The sequence below is a fragment of the Lepisma saccharinum genome, chromosome 20 (assembly GCF_977018435.1).
Source record: "Lepisma saccharinum chromosome 20, izLepSacc3.1, whole genome shotgun sequence".
In the NCBI taxonomy this organism is placed as follows: domain Eukaryota; kingdom Metazoa; phylum Arthropoda; class Insecta; order Zygentoma; family Lepismatidae; genus Lepisma; species Lepisma saccharinum.
In genome coordinates this window covers 5,448,283-5,460,355 of record NC_139248.1, presented here as the reverse complement: position 1 = coordinate 5,460,355, position 12,073 = coordinate 5,448,283, and the positions used below count along the sequence as shown (strand labels likewise).

The 12,073-nt window shown below is 37.6% G+C and overlaps 1 protein-coding gene across 1 annotated transcript in view; it reads left to right on the top strand.

Moving 5' to 3' along the window:
• Positions 1-260: 260 nt before the first annotated feature.
• Positions 261-12,073, top strand: part of LOC146003789 (vesicular glutamate transporter 3-like) — a 39,170-nt gene continuing 27,357 nt past the window's right edge. Inside the window, exons 1-4 of the mRNA XM_083142205.1 lie at positions 261-373; positions 7,043-7,275; positions 10,556-10,786; positions 11,856-11,940. Of these exons, the coding sequence (XP_082998331.1) occupies positions 361-373; positions 7,043-7,275; positions 10,556-10,786; positions 11,856-11,940 (562 nt within the window). The 5' untranslated portion in view covers positions 261-360. The remainder of the gene's footprint in view (positions 374-7,042; positions 7,276-10,555; positions 10,787-11,855; positions 11,941-12,073) is intronic.

Genomic DNA, 12,073 nt, shown 5'->3' with positions numbered 1-12,073 from the left:
TGTTGCACAATAAAAAAATTAATAGGATTTTCTTTCGTTTCCTGTTTAGAACGGCCTTGTCTAAGCCCATTCCTAAGGCGCTGAACAAGTGGCAGACTAACTACTTAATTCACTTTGTAAACATCTTTCCATTTGGACGGGGATTACGAGGAACTCTTGAAAAGACATGCGAGATAATAAATTATGATTGTTTATGATGTTCACCTCTGGACTTTACTTGGGAATAGGTAATAGGAATAGTTCTCTGCGAATACCTTGCAAGGTTTCCTGAATCTGTGCAAGTGACTGAGTAGGAGTATCTGTTACGAATACGTGAATCAGTTCTTGAATGAGACCATTTCAATCAATAATTCTCTAGATATGGGGCTCTCGGGTAAGTTAGATTATCTTACATGTATCTGTCTGGTTTCGACAGTGGCGGACTGATGGTCTCTCTTGGGGCGGATGAATGTGTGTTTTTTTAAGTTGTTGTCCCCAGTGCACGTGTACTTTTGTAAAATATTGGCTAAGCTAAACTCCGAGATTTGTTTAATAATTTTATTCAATAATATGTGGGATTTACCCTAAAATTCCAGTATTGTTGCTTCTGAAAATGTAAGCTTTCACGTTTAAAAACAGTTTCAGGCCATTCCTGAGAGAAATACATGAATTTTATAGTTGCTGTTTGTGCCTATTTTAGCAGTAAGTAAGTGCCTATTTCGAAGACACCTGCTTCTTGAATGTCTAACGTGGGAAATTACCGTCGTGAGGAAATTGGGGAGCTACGCAAATGAGGAACGTAATCCGGTCATGGAAACTTACAACAACGACTGGGGTTTCCGTCACTGGTTGTGTGATCTTCCACCTCGGCAGGTTGAAGTGAGGCCGGCAGTCGGAAGGTATGCCCTGGCCCTCACGGGCTGTTGTGCCACGGGTTGAAAAAAGAATCTGGGAAATTGACGAGAAATCTGTCAATGTTTATAAATTTTAGTGCCTATTTTGTATTTTCGGTATTTCCCTTCCTATTTTGAGAGTTTTTAGTGCATATAGATCCCCTTCCTGGTTACAAGCCCTTATCCTCTATTACTCTCCTAATAACGATGTGACTATTCATGGACGTCCACAAGATTTTTTCCAGAAAGGGGCAAGGAAGTTATTTTGTCGGGGGGGGGCAAACAAGGCACATTTTCCCTAATAATAGTGTTGTTCCCTCAAAAAACATTGCTTAAATTTGAATTTATCATATTCATGCAATAATTAACACATATTATTGTGGCTGAAATGAAATTATATGTGAAAAATATATAATTTTTGGTTGACTTTCATCTTCCGGGGGGGGGGCACGCCCTCTCTTGCCCCCTTCCGGACGCCCATGTGACTGTTCGATTAGTGTAATATAGGACAATGAAAAGTATCACATTGCATTGACTGATTGATTGAATTGTTGTTCAAAGTCCATTTTATGCGCAGATAGGCTAATCGGGACTGGACCTACAGTTTAAAGTGGGATCCGTGAGATGTGTCTAGACGAGGTATCGAATCCAAGACCCGTTGATTACAAAGCGACGACGTAGTAATTAGGTTGTCACAATTCTTTTGGTATATAATGATGAAACATTTTGTTTTTTTAAGCGCGGTAACTTTTTCTTATTTCTAAAATAAAACATAATAACAGGCAAATTATTGGGTGGAGCAGAGCCCATAGGCCCATATTAAGTTAGCACCACTGGCTCTCCCTTATATTCATGAAGGTTAATTGTCGTTTCAGACACCGTTTCCGTTCTTTAATTTTAGATGCCAGTGTAGAGTTATGTTATCGTTAGTTTTTCTTACAGTATTTGACGTTTTATTGGCAGGCCCGTAGCCAGGAATTCTTTGTATCCTAGAGGGGGCAAATTTTTAATATATTGTGTCGAGTTGGCAGATATAGCAGGGTGCACAGAGGCACTTGCCCCTCCCCCAAAAGAGATAACAAACTGCCAAAAAAAAAACAACTTCGAGCAACATCAAATAGCAATATTTCCATAATGACCTTTCCAGATTGCCAAAGAATGTAAAGTTTAACATAAAAAGGCTAATAGGGACTGTATCTACATGATATTTACAAGTCGACAATGTTAATAGACGATTAATATGTACCTTTGGGCTTCTCTGCAGAACTGATTAAGGAAGTCCTTTATAAATCGTGCTTCATAATGTTTCCCTCTAATTTCCAGTATGCAAGATTTTTACGCACAAATGAATCTAACGAGAATCCAACAACACCATTGTATTGTGTTATGCAAGAAAAATCGAATTAATTAAATAATAATGGTTACATATTTTCTACACTTTGATGACTTGTGTAAAAATTTGTAATAAATTTTTTGTACTTGCTAAAACATTAAAATATGGGTCCCTTAGTCCACCACGGAATCTATTTCCTTCAAAGGGGAGACAGACAATGTTTGTCTACTGGTTACGTTAACCATTTTGCAAAATATTGTGTGAATTGTATTATATTATAGTTGAAATACATGTTTTGACACCTGACAAACAAATAGGAATCCCTTGATTGATCAATGAGTTCTTTGATTACAGTGTCATCATTAATATTTCATATAAGTTTCATAGAAAGAAATTGTTTTAATAGGGCGGAAATAATTTTACGGGGCGCCATGATATTCTATTTAACATATTTTTTTCATATAGATTGTTTGGCTCCCAGGGCCGACTCCCGCCGCCCCATAGCTATGGCTCTGAAAATTTTACGAACTGTATTTTTGTTAGTATAAAATTTGAAATCGAGGGGCGCAATTGTCCCTCTGTGCTCTTGCAAGTGCCCTTGGCCGTCTGGAAGAAAAATACATGGAACACATAGAAACTAATTCCATCATGAGTACCCAATTGTCCTGCTATTCTTAGATTCTCCTAGTCTTGTTTTTATACTTCAATGTTTGCTTCCCCTAGAATGGAGTTCCGTCTAAGGTCCGGGGGGGGCAATGCCCCCTGCCCCCTGTGGTTGCGGCACTGTTTATGAGTGTCTCTTCATCAATTTTACGTCATCACTCATTGTTGCAATTAGCTAGAAGTGGCAGAAAAGCAACGCTAAGTAACAAAAATCGAATATCCACGCCCTCTTTCTTGCCACACGAATCACTATTATCAAAAGGCAGACTTGGGAAACAAATATTTAAGCAGTTCAAAGTTCATAGCAACAGATCCAAGAAAAACATCCAAACACATTAGGCACCTTTAATACAAGACTACTCAAACTGTCACAACTGTTCTAGATACTGAAAATTGCAAAATCATTTCCCGAAGTCTGAAATCTGGACGGGAATTTTTCCTCCCAATCCTGATACGACATTGTACGGAATCCCATACACCCTAGTAACACATGATATAATTGTAAAGATTAGTGAGAATTCCAGGTAGGAATGTCTTCTTTATTTTTCACTAGCTACGGGCCTGTTATTGGCCGGTTCGTTGGCCGAGCACGTTAAAGGGTCTACTTTCGATCTGCCACATAAGTTCCCGGGTTCGAGTCCCTGCCTGACCGTGGATGTCCCTTGCGAGTGGCTTTCATCAATGTCATCAAATCTTCATTTATTCTCATCGCCTTGATTAGCCAAAAGTGGCAGAAAAGCGACGCTAGATATTGTTAAAAAATCTTAGTTTAGGGAGCTTTCGTATCGAAGAGCCACGTGGCATTTCGAAACGAACCTTCAGAAATAAATGCAATATTTCATACCTAAGCTTCTCGGCAAGCTGCTATTTGCGCTGTTATGCATGGACCGGAGCGTTCTATGAATATCATGTATCGTGCTGGCTGTCTCGTGGTTGCGCATGCGCAGTGAATATTTTTCCACAGACTACAGCAGTGGTTCTCAATAGTCGTGAGCCCGCTGCTCGGTAAATTCGTTTTTTTAAAGGTAGTGTCTGCTGCCACGTTGTTTTTCTGCTGGAACCTCAAAAAAGATGCGCGTGGCAGTAGACTCTGTCTTTGTTTTATCGTGATTTCATCATGCTATGTATGCAATTACGTCTGTAACACATACTGTGAAGTTGTAGCGATTACTTTCACAAAAATGTTTTAAGATTAGGTCCCTCAGCATTCTTCTAATAATGAACCTAAGTGCTCTCGTGGTTAGGTTAGGTTCTGTTAGCATTCAAATAATATCGCTAAAAGGTTCTAAATTACCTGTACATTCATTCCCACTAATCATAAACTTGCATTTCTCTCATCTTAATCTGCTCTTAAGATTTGTAACATCCTCTTAGCAGACAAATTACGTGGCAGGAGCAAATTTGACGCTTATTCTTACTGCTGCCACGTGCGTGGCAGCAGACTCGGCCTTTTTTAAAAGGCAAATTTAGTTTTTGCCAACCATTGGATCTACCGGAATGTTCTAATTTCCTCTGACCAATATCATTAGTTAACTTGTAAGTGCAGATTTTCATTGCCATGTTCCATTTCGGACGCCGAAAAATTACAATCCATCAGAATATTTCCACTTCAGTATACTTCTTAACAGGCACGTAAACAGGGGGAGGGCTAAGAGGGCTGAATCCCCCCCCCGAAATCCTACAAATATCTAATTTAAATAGTGTATAGTGGTAATTACTTCCTTAGCAGGATTAAACATTAGATCGAGAAAAGTTTAGTGTATAACAGAGGAACCAGATTATAGTATTTTTCTAATCTACCATTTAATCCAAAGAATAAATGGATCCACAGCTCTCAAAATGTATAGTTTTCTTTGTGAGAGGTCACACAATATAAACTTTATTAGTAAAATTTGGCCCTAATTTATAAACCCTTTTTTTAACGGGATGTGTAACAAAATACAATAACTATGAATTTCAGCACACTAACTGCACAAAGTGTAAGAAAAATAATGAAAACAGTTATGTTGGATATTCACTCATTTCCTGTTATTGCATTTGAAACCCGGACTAAAGGTCATATTTCCAGGTGGTCATTGATTCACGAGGATCGAAGCCAGTTCTCAGAGTGCAATAAAAGCAAGCTAGGGGAAGCCACCCCCTCCAGGTCGCAAAATACAAGATAATCCCCAATCTGTTTAACTGTAACCCGATTAAACCATAGTGACGTTTTTGATTTGGGTGGGGATTGGTGGCAGCATCTGAGGTGAAAAATGTTAGCTGTGGAGATGTTTTGCCGAGCCTTGGGGTTGACTTCGAGGATGCTCCTATGGCTTAACATGGTGACAATGGGGGAAACTATCTACACTCACTTCGAGCACTGTTGGGTGAAGGGGGGGGGGTACAAAGTTCAATCCCCATACACACACAAATATACGATGTGTGTGTGAATTTTTGAGTGTGACCCTATATCAGAATTACTCAAAAATGTTTGGAAGTAACATTTACTTTCTTGAGGAGTGGTAAATGTCAAGCCCGCATCACACGGAACTGGATTTCCAGTAGGTATGCCCTAGTTGGCGCTGGACTTGCTATCAATTTGCTAGTTTTCGCCTCACACGATACTTATCAGTGTACTTGTCGATATACTTTTGTTCCCATACAAGGGAAGTTGTAATGGCGGCCGCGTGAGAAGTAAACGATGTATCACTTCACATTTTTAAAAGCCGATAACTATTCAACCGAGAGGAATAACGTTTCGTATAAAACGTTATTAGGTACAAAACAATGGCGCTGCTTAAATACATACTTTACAACGTTTACTGTACACGTATGGAAGAATATTTTAGTTGTTTCAAATGTGAACACCGTGCACTCGGCATAGATGGTGTAACTCAACGCGCCTTTCATGCTGTATACGCTATACATTGCTGGAGTAACACTCGGAAACCACAGACAAAAACGCTCCTTTGCACACTCACAGATTATCTTCACATGGTGAAACTTTGCTCTGATTGGCTGTTCCACAGAATCCAGTCGAGGAAAGCAAGTAGCAATTAGAAACCAGTCAAGCAGTCAGCCAGGCGGCCATGATTGCTACCTAGAAAGTTAGTTCAGCGCCAACTAGGGCATTCCAACTAGAAATCCAGTTCCGTGTGACAGGGGCTTAACTAGCTACTTTTGAAAGTAAGTACTCAGTGACGGCGATTAGGGGTGGCGAGGGGGGTAGTTACCCTCCTACTTTTTGCCACTTTTGCTCACGCACTATGCTAAACCTTTATGTATCAAGGGAAAGTAAACTGTTCTTAACCCCTCCCTCAGTTCTGGAACCTAATCGCCGCCACTGTAATTGCAGTCAGATGCACATTTGGTGTGAACAGTTCTGGGTTAGATTCCCAGTGGGAGCTCCAAAATTTCTGCATTGGCCCAGTGTCTTGAGGACAATTTGGGAGCTACTGAAAAGATTAAGTATCGAGCCCCCTCCTCGAAAGCCAGAGAACAGCGGCGATGGGACTCAATGCACTGACGATGAGTCACCTAATGTGAAAACAGCTCTGGACTGTTGCACCAGGAACTTTAGCTTTCTTAGTTGTAACTGCAACAGAGTTACTTCTTGCAGCTGAAGTAATGTTATGTACTGTCATGATACTTAAATAGTTCTCTTAAAAATCTGTAATGTGGGGGAAGAGCTAAATACTGCAACTCTATTTGAAACTATGTGTCTTCTCTGGATGATAAGTTGAAAGGATTTCCATGGAATAGCGCAAGGCAATGAAACTAGACATCACTCCATGCTAAAGACTTCAGTGCTTTATTCCATCATATTTTTATTCTAATAATATAAATACATGAAGACTGATATTATGTACCAGAAATATAAATATAACACATATATGTTTAAGTAATACAAATCAAATAGTCCATCATTTTTCGTCTTCAAAAATTGAAACAAAACAGCAAACAGGCTGATGAGAACCTCCGCACAAGCATACATAAAAATCCATTCCTTAAAAACACTTAGGATGCAAGAGAAAAATTAATGAAAATAATGCTGAACAATTTGCCAAGCAATACTTGTGCATCGAACTGTACCTATGAATTTTTATTGCAGATATTAGGATTCTTTAAGTAGAGTTTAAATGAAAAATTCAACCTATCCTCACGAGAGTTAAGAATTATCTTCCCTTATTTTCAGAATTGTTTTCAGCGCAATCTGTTCTCTGGATGTTAACATTTGTTGGGTTCATAGTGAACTACAATCTTAGAATTAATGTAAATATTGGTGTGATTGCCATGGTCAAGAGCCGCCATAATCCTATTAATTCTACAAATGAGTGGGCTGAAAGTGAATGCTATCAACCAATCAGAGAAGAGTCTGCAACAAGTGTTGAAAATCACGGAAGTGGGGTATTGCATGAGGTGGATGAGGTAAGTGGTTGCATAAAATGATTTATGTCTAGATCATACAATTAGTTGTAGTGACTGTTTCGTGCAAGGTCTGAAACATTAAATTGGGAAATATATGGAAAAAAAATAACTGTTGCTTGTTTGCTATTTTGAGAGTATGGTATTGTTTTTAAATTGAAATTTCAAACTTAATTGTTCTTATCAGGAGCATATATTCTACACTAGCTATGCTATCTGTGAGGCCTGAACCTCACAGACTAAAGTTATATTAGAAATTATGAATAAATTTGTCAATTTCAACAAGAAGCATGGACGTTCGCAGGATTTTTTCCAGGGAGAGGCAACCAAGATAATTTTTTTTCCAGGCGGGCAAAGGGGGCATATTTTTCCCCATAATAGTGATGCCCCTTCAAGAAACACTGCTTCAGTGTGAAATTATCATGCTCCTATAATACATATTTAACATAAATTACTGTGAGTGAAATGAAATTATGAGTGAAATATATACTTTATAGGAAGATATTCATTTTCCTGGAAGGTTGGCGTGGCCCCTCTTGCCCCCCTTCCGGACATCCATGATAAGAACAGTGGTGATTCTGGAGTTTGCAACTTGATTTCATTGTATGTAAATACATATTTAGTTATTTTGACCAAAATATGGAGTTAATATGGTCTTAAGATTGTAAACATTTACCTTTTTAATACGTAATATAAGACACTACACGAGCTACAGTCTCGGGAGCTAATGTTTCACAACATTGTTGACAACAATTGTAAATAAACAGGAATTTCAAGTGTTTTATAGTTTGGAGGTGTAAAATCGAAGAAAAAAACCTGCTTATTAGTTTGCAATCTCATTGTCATTGCCATGGCTTCCTTGAAGATGCCAAGATTGAGCAAAACGTGAGTGTCTAAAGAACTTATTCTGGCACCCAGATACACAGCATATGCATGGCATAGTCTTCTACAGTTCAAATCACAAACCCTGAGACCTTCTGTAAACAAAACCACCTGCATGCAGAAAGCATTGCAAACTCATAGAAGTAAAATAATCCACACGAAAATCCAGCGTTGTTACAGGAATCATTGCGTAAGGTAAAACAATGGCCAATTTGTAGTATGGGATACGCTGCCGCAAATGACGTCTCACTTTAAACCCAATGCTCTTTCTTTTTTTACTTATTGCTTCACCTTTATGGTTAACTCTTTGCACCAGTAATCATTTCCCATAGATTTGGCTTCTTTCTTGCATGCGAATTGAATATATTTTACTTGCATTTTTTTAGACAAAATGATATAACATGGTAATGTATATTTCTAAGGATGATATAGATAGGAGTGTATTTAAAATTTGTTTGTAGATTTTATGTAAATTGTATCTTATGTAAATAAAATATATAATGGGCATAAACAGCCATATGCATTGCTGTTAGTCCAATAAATATATTGATGATGATGATCAAAACAAGACAAAAAGTTCGTAAATTTATTGCGGTTGGAAACTTTGACAAGCATCTTAATAACGATTTTTGTTCCGCCAAATATAGTGCACTTCGTAAAATAACTTGGTGACATGGCAAGGCAAGATAAGTGTGAACATTTTGTAGTAATATGCATTGTAACTTTCAATGAGCTTAGAGATTTGTGTACATAATGATATTTTATAACATTGGTTATTTTCTAAAAATAATCATGTGAACAGCAAGGAAGTAGTGCAACTTAGTAATATTGCCTGACTTATCCTTAGAAAAATAACATGCCGAGTTCTATGCGTGCGGGAAGGTCTCCGTGTTCTCCGAGCTTGTTTTCAAAACACCAGCAAGGACAGCCTTTGAAAAGGGGTGAGAAACAGATTCTACTCAATATTTATGTAACGTTCTGTCAGTGGTATCCTGAGAAACCAGTAAATGAAGTGGTTAAGTTCGTATCCCAGTGCAGTGGTGTGTCAGTGTCTGCAGTTTTAAGGGTTATGAAAGAGAGAATGACCGGGAGAGTAACATTGTATGCGGCTGCATATTCGTCTGATGTTTTGAGAGCGGGTTCTCACATTCAGAGGCTCTTATATAAAATGAATAGGTGCGGCGAACTATGAGTGTAACAGCATGAATCAGCTGACGCGGAGTGATACATCGAATCGGTGAGACCGTTTGTTTACAGAAGGTCTCAGGGTTGGTGATTCACACTTTATCTTCCTCCATAGCCTCCCACAATGTGTTTCGTGAGATAGTCCAGATCTTAGCCTCAGTGTACACCACTGGTTCTTACTGATGTTTAACACTCTATGATGTATCTTGTATTTCCTTTCGTTTTGGACCACTTTCCTACATCTTTAGACTAATCATGTTGATGAAATGAAATTAATGAAGAAACATCCATTTCTAGGCACAGAATAGAACAGAAAAGATATTAGATTGAGTCAACCACTGAACATGTTCAGTAGCTATTTTCAATTACTATTATTTTCCAAATCATTTTATGGAATGACACCTAATTCCATAATCAAAATTCACGTTGCTCTTGTGTAACATCTGAAATATGTAAAGCAAAGCTGACTTGACATAGAAATTTATACAAACTGCTATTGAGTTTGACTATCATGGTAGTAGCATTATTTATTTGATGTATTTTATGAGAACAAACAACATCCACAGCAGATTGAATTTACATTACAAGTAATAACATACATTTATTTGTAATTAAATAATTGAAGCTAAAATGTCTCTATGTCCTTTCTAGCTAGATTAAAAATAATTAGAATATTTCATGATTACCTTTCATATCTATTACTTGTATATTTTTGCTGGTGTAGTGGCCAAGCTCATATGACCGAATGACTCATGATCTGGCCAACAATGTCTGACCTCCGTGGCACCATTGTGGTTAGCACAATGTACTATGATATCAGGAGTCCTAGCCTGGCCATGGGTGTTCTTTGTGACTGTCCCTTCATCAATTTATCATTCATCTTCATTAGTCATAAGTGGCAGAAAAGCGAAGTAAAATAAACCAAAACAATCAGTTTGAAACAATGTTCTTCATTAGGTGTGGTATTTCTCTTTAATTGTATCTTCATCAATTTCATCTAATCATCAATCATCAAAGATACAGTTATACACACTACTGATAAAATGAATACAGATTAGTAGTCATTTCATATTGAAATTACACAAAATGCAACATAATTATTTTAGTGAATATTTAGTGCATTTTCTTTAGAACAAGGTTAAATAATATTGATTATAATCAACTGATAAATGAATTGATGAATACGTCAAGTTACTTCCAACTTGTTTATTTGTAGGATAAGTTCGACTGGGATGAGCATGTGCAGGAGATGATATTAGGAGCCTTCTTTTGGTCTTACTGGGTGACTCAAATTCCAGGAGGAGTTCTTGCTCAACGCTTCGGTACAAAGATGGTATATGGCCTAAGCAATTTGATACCATGCCTTCTGTCATTCCTAATACCACCTGCAGCTCATTTTCACTACAGTGTTGTTGTTGTGATACGCATCTTACAGGGCCTTATCAATGTAAGTAAATTTATCACAATACAGCATAATATGGTGCATATGTTTCTTCATCATTTAAATATTTCTTGGAAAATTGCCTATTGATATTTATTTAACCTTGGTGTTGTCGTACTCCAGACTTTCTTAGTTCTTACTTTGCTCATACTTGGATTTGAGTAAATGTGTTTCTAAATTGCTTACCCTATTCTTGTAGTTATACCACAGTGTTCCTTACATGCAATTATGCTTTCATGCTTCAGTAGTGATCATGGGGAAAACACATCATAGTGTCCTAATCTTAGGGAACTTATATAAACAAAAGTTAAGAATGCGATGGAAAAATCAACAAAAATGGAAAATTAAAGCTTTGACACAAAATTGCACATGAAGGTAGCAAATGTGTTTATGCATTAAAGAAAACAAGAATTGTGTAGAAAGATGAAAAAAAGTACTTTTCGTAAGTTATATGATGACGTCAAATTTCGGTCATTAACATAATGATGTTTAAAGTCAAACAAACAAAACAAAACTTACAGTAATATGGCATGTGACCAAAACAAAACTTACATTAATATGGTATGTGACAACCCCAGACCTTTACACAAATTTTACAATTCTCCATGCTTTAAATGAGGTGATCAACCATCGCAGATGCGAGCAATGGTCATTCCTCTATTAGGCCAGTTTCCAACTCTCTGAGACTGGCTGGAGGAGGTAAACATGCAAAGAGTGCATCCCAAAAGTTTTCAATGGGATTAAGGTTTGGGGAATATGCCGGCCACTCCATACGAGTGTATATAATATATAGGCTATCTCACGCATTTTAAGCCGATCTCTGTGGCAGAGTGGTAACACAGCACGCTACAATGCCGGAGGTCCCAGATTTGGATCTCAGCATGGGCATTGGTGTTCTTTGGGAGTGTCCATTCATAAATTTCATCACAAAACCGCTAATCATTATCTTTGCAATTAGCCAAAAGTGGCAGAAAAGAAAAGTGAAATATACATCAGTATTCACATTTTATAAGCCATGGAAATGCCAAAAATAATAATTTTGAACCGCTTTTTGTTTCTTTCCTTTTCATTTAAGGGTTTGGCATGGCCAGCAATGCACACAATGGTAGGTCAGTGGATTCCTCCAAATGACAGAAGCAAATTTGTAACATCTTATCTGGGTAAGTATAAATGTTAAACATATCAGATACATCTACATGGACTTTAGTTCTTCATAGTGGCATGTTCCAGACATGGACTTTCACAGATTTTTTTTCCAAATAGGTGCAAGAAAAAATTTCTTTCCTAGAAGGG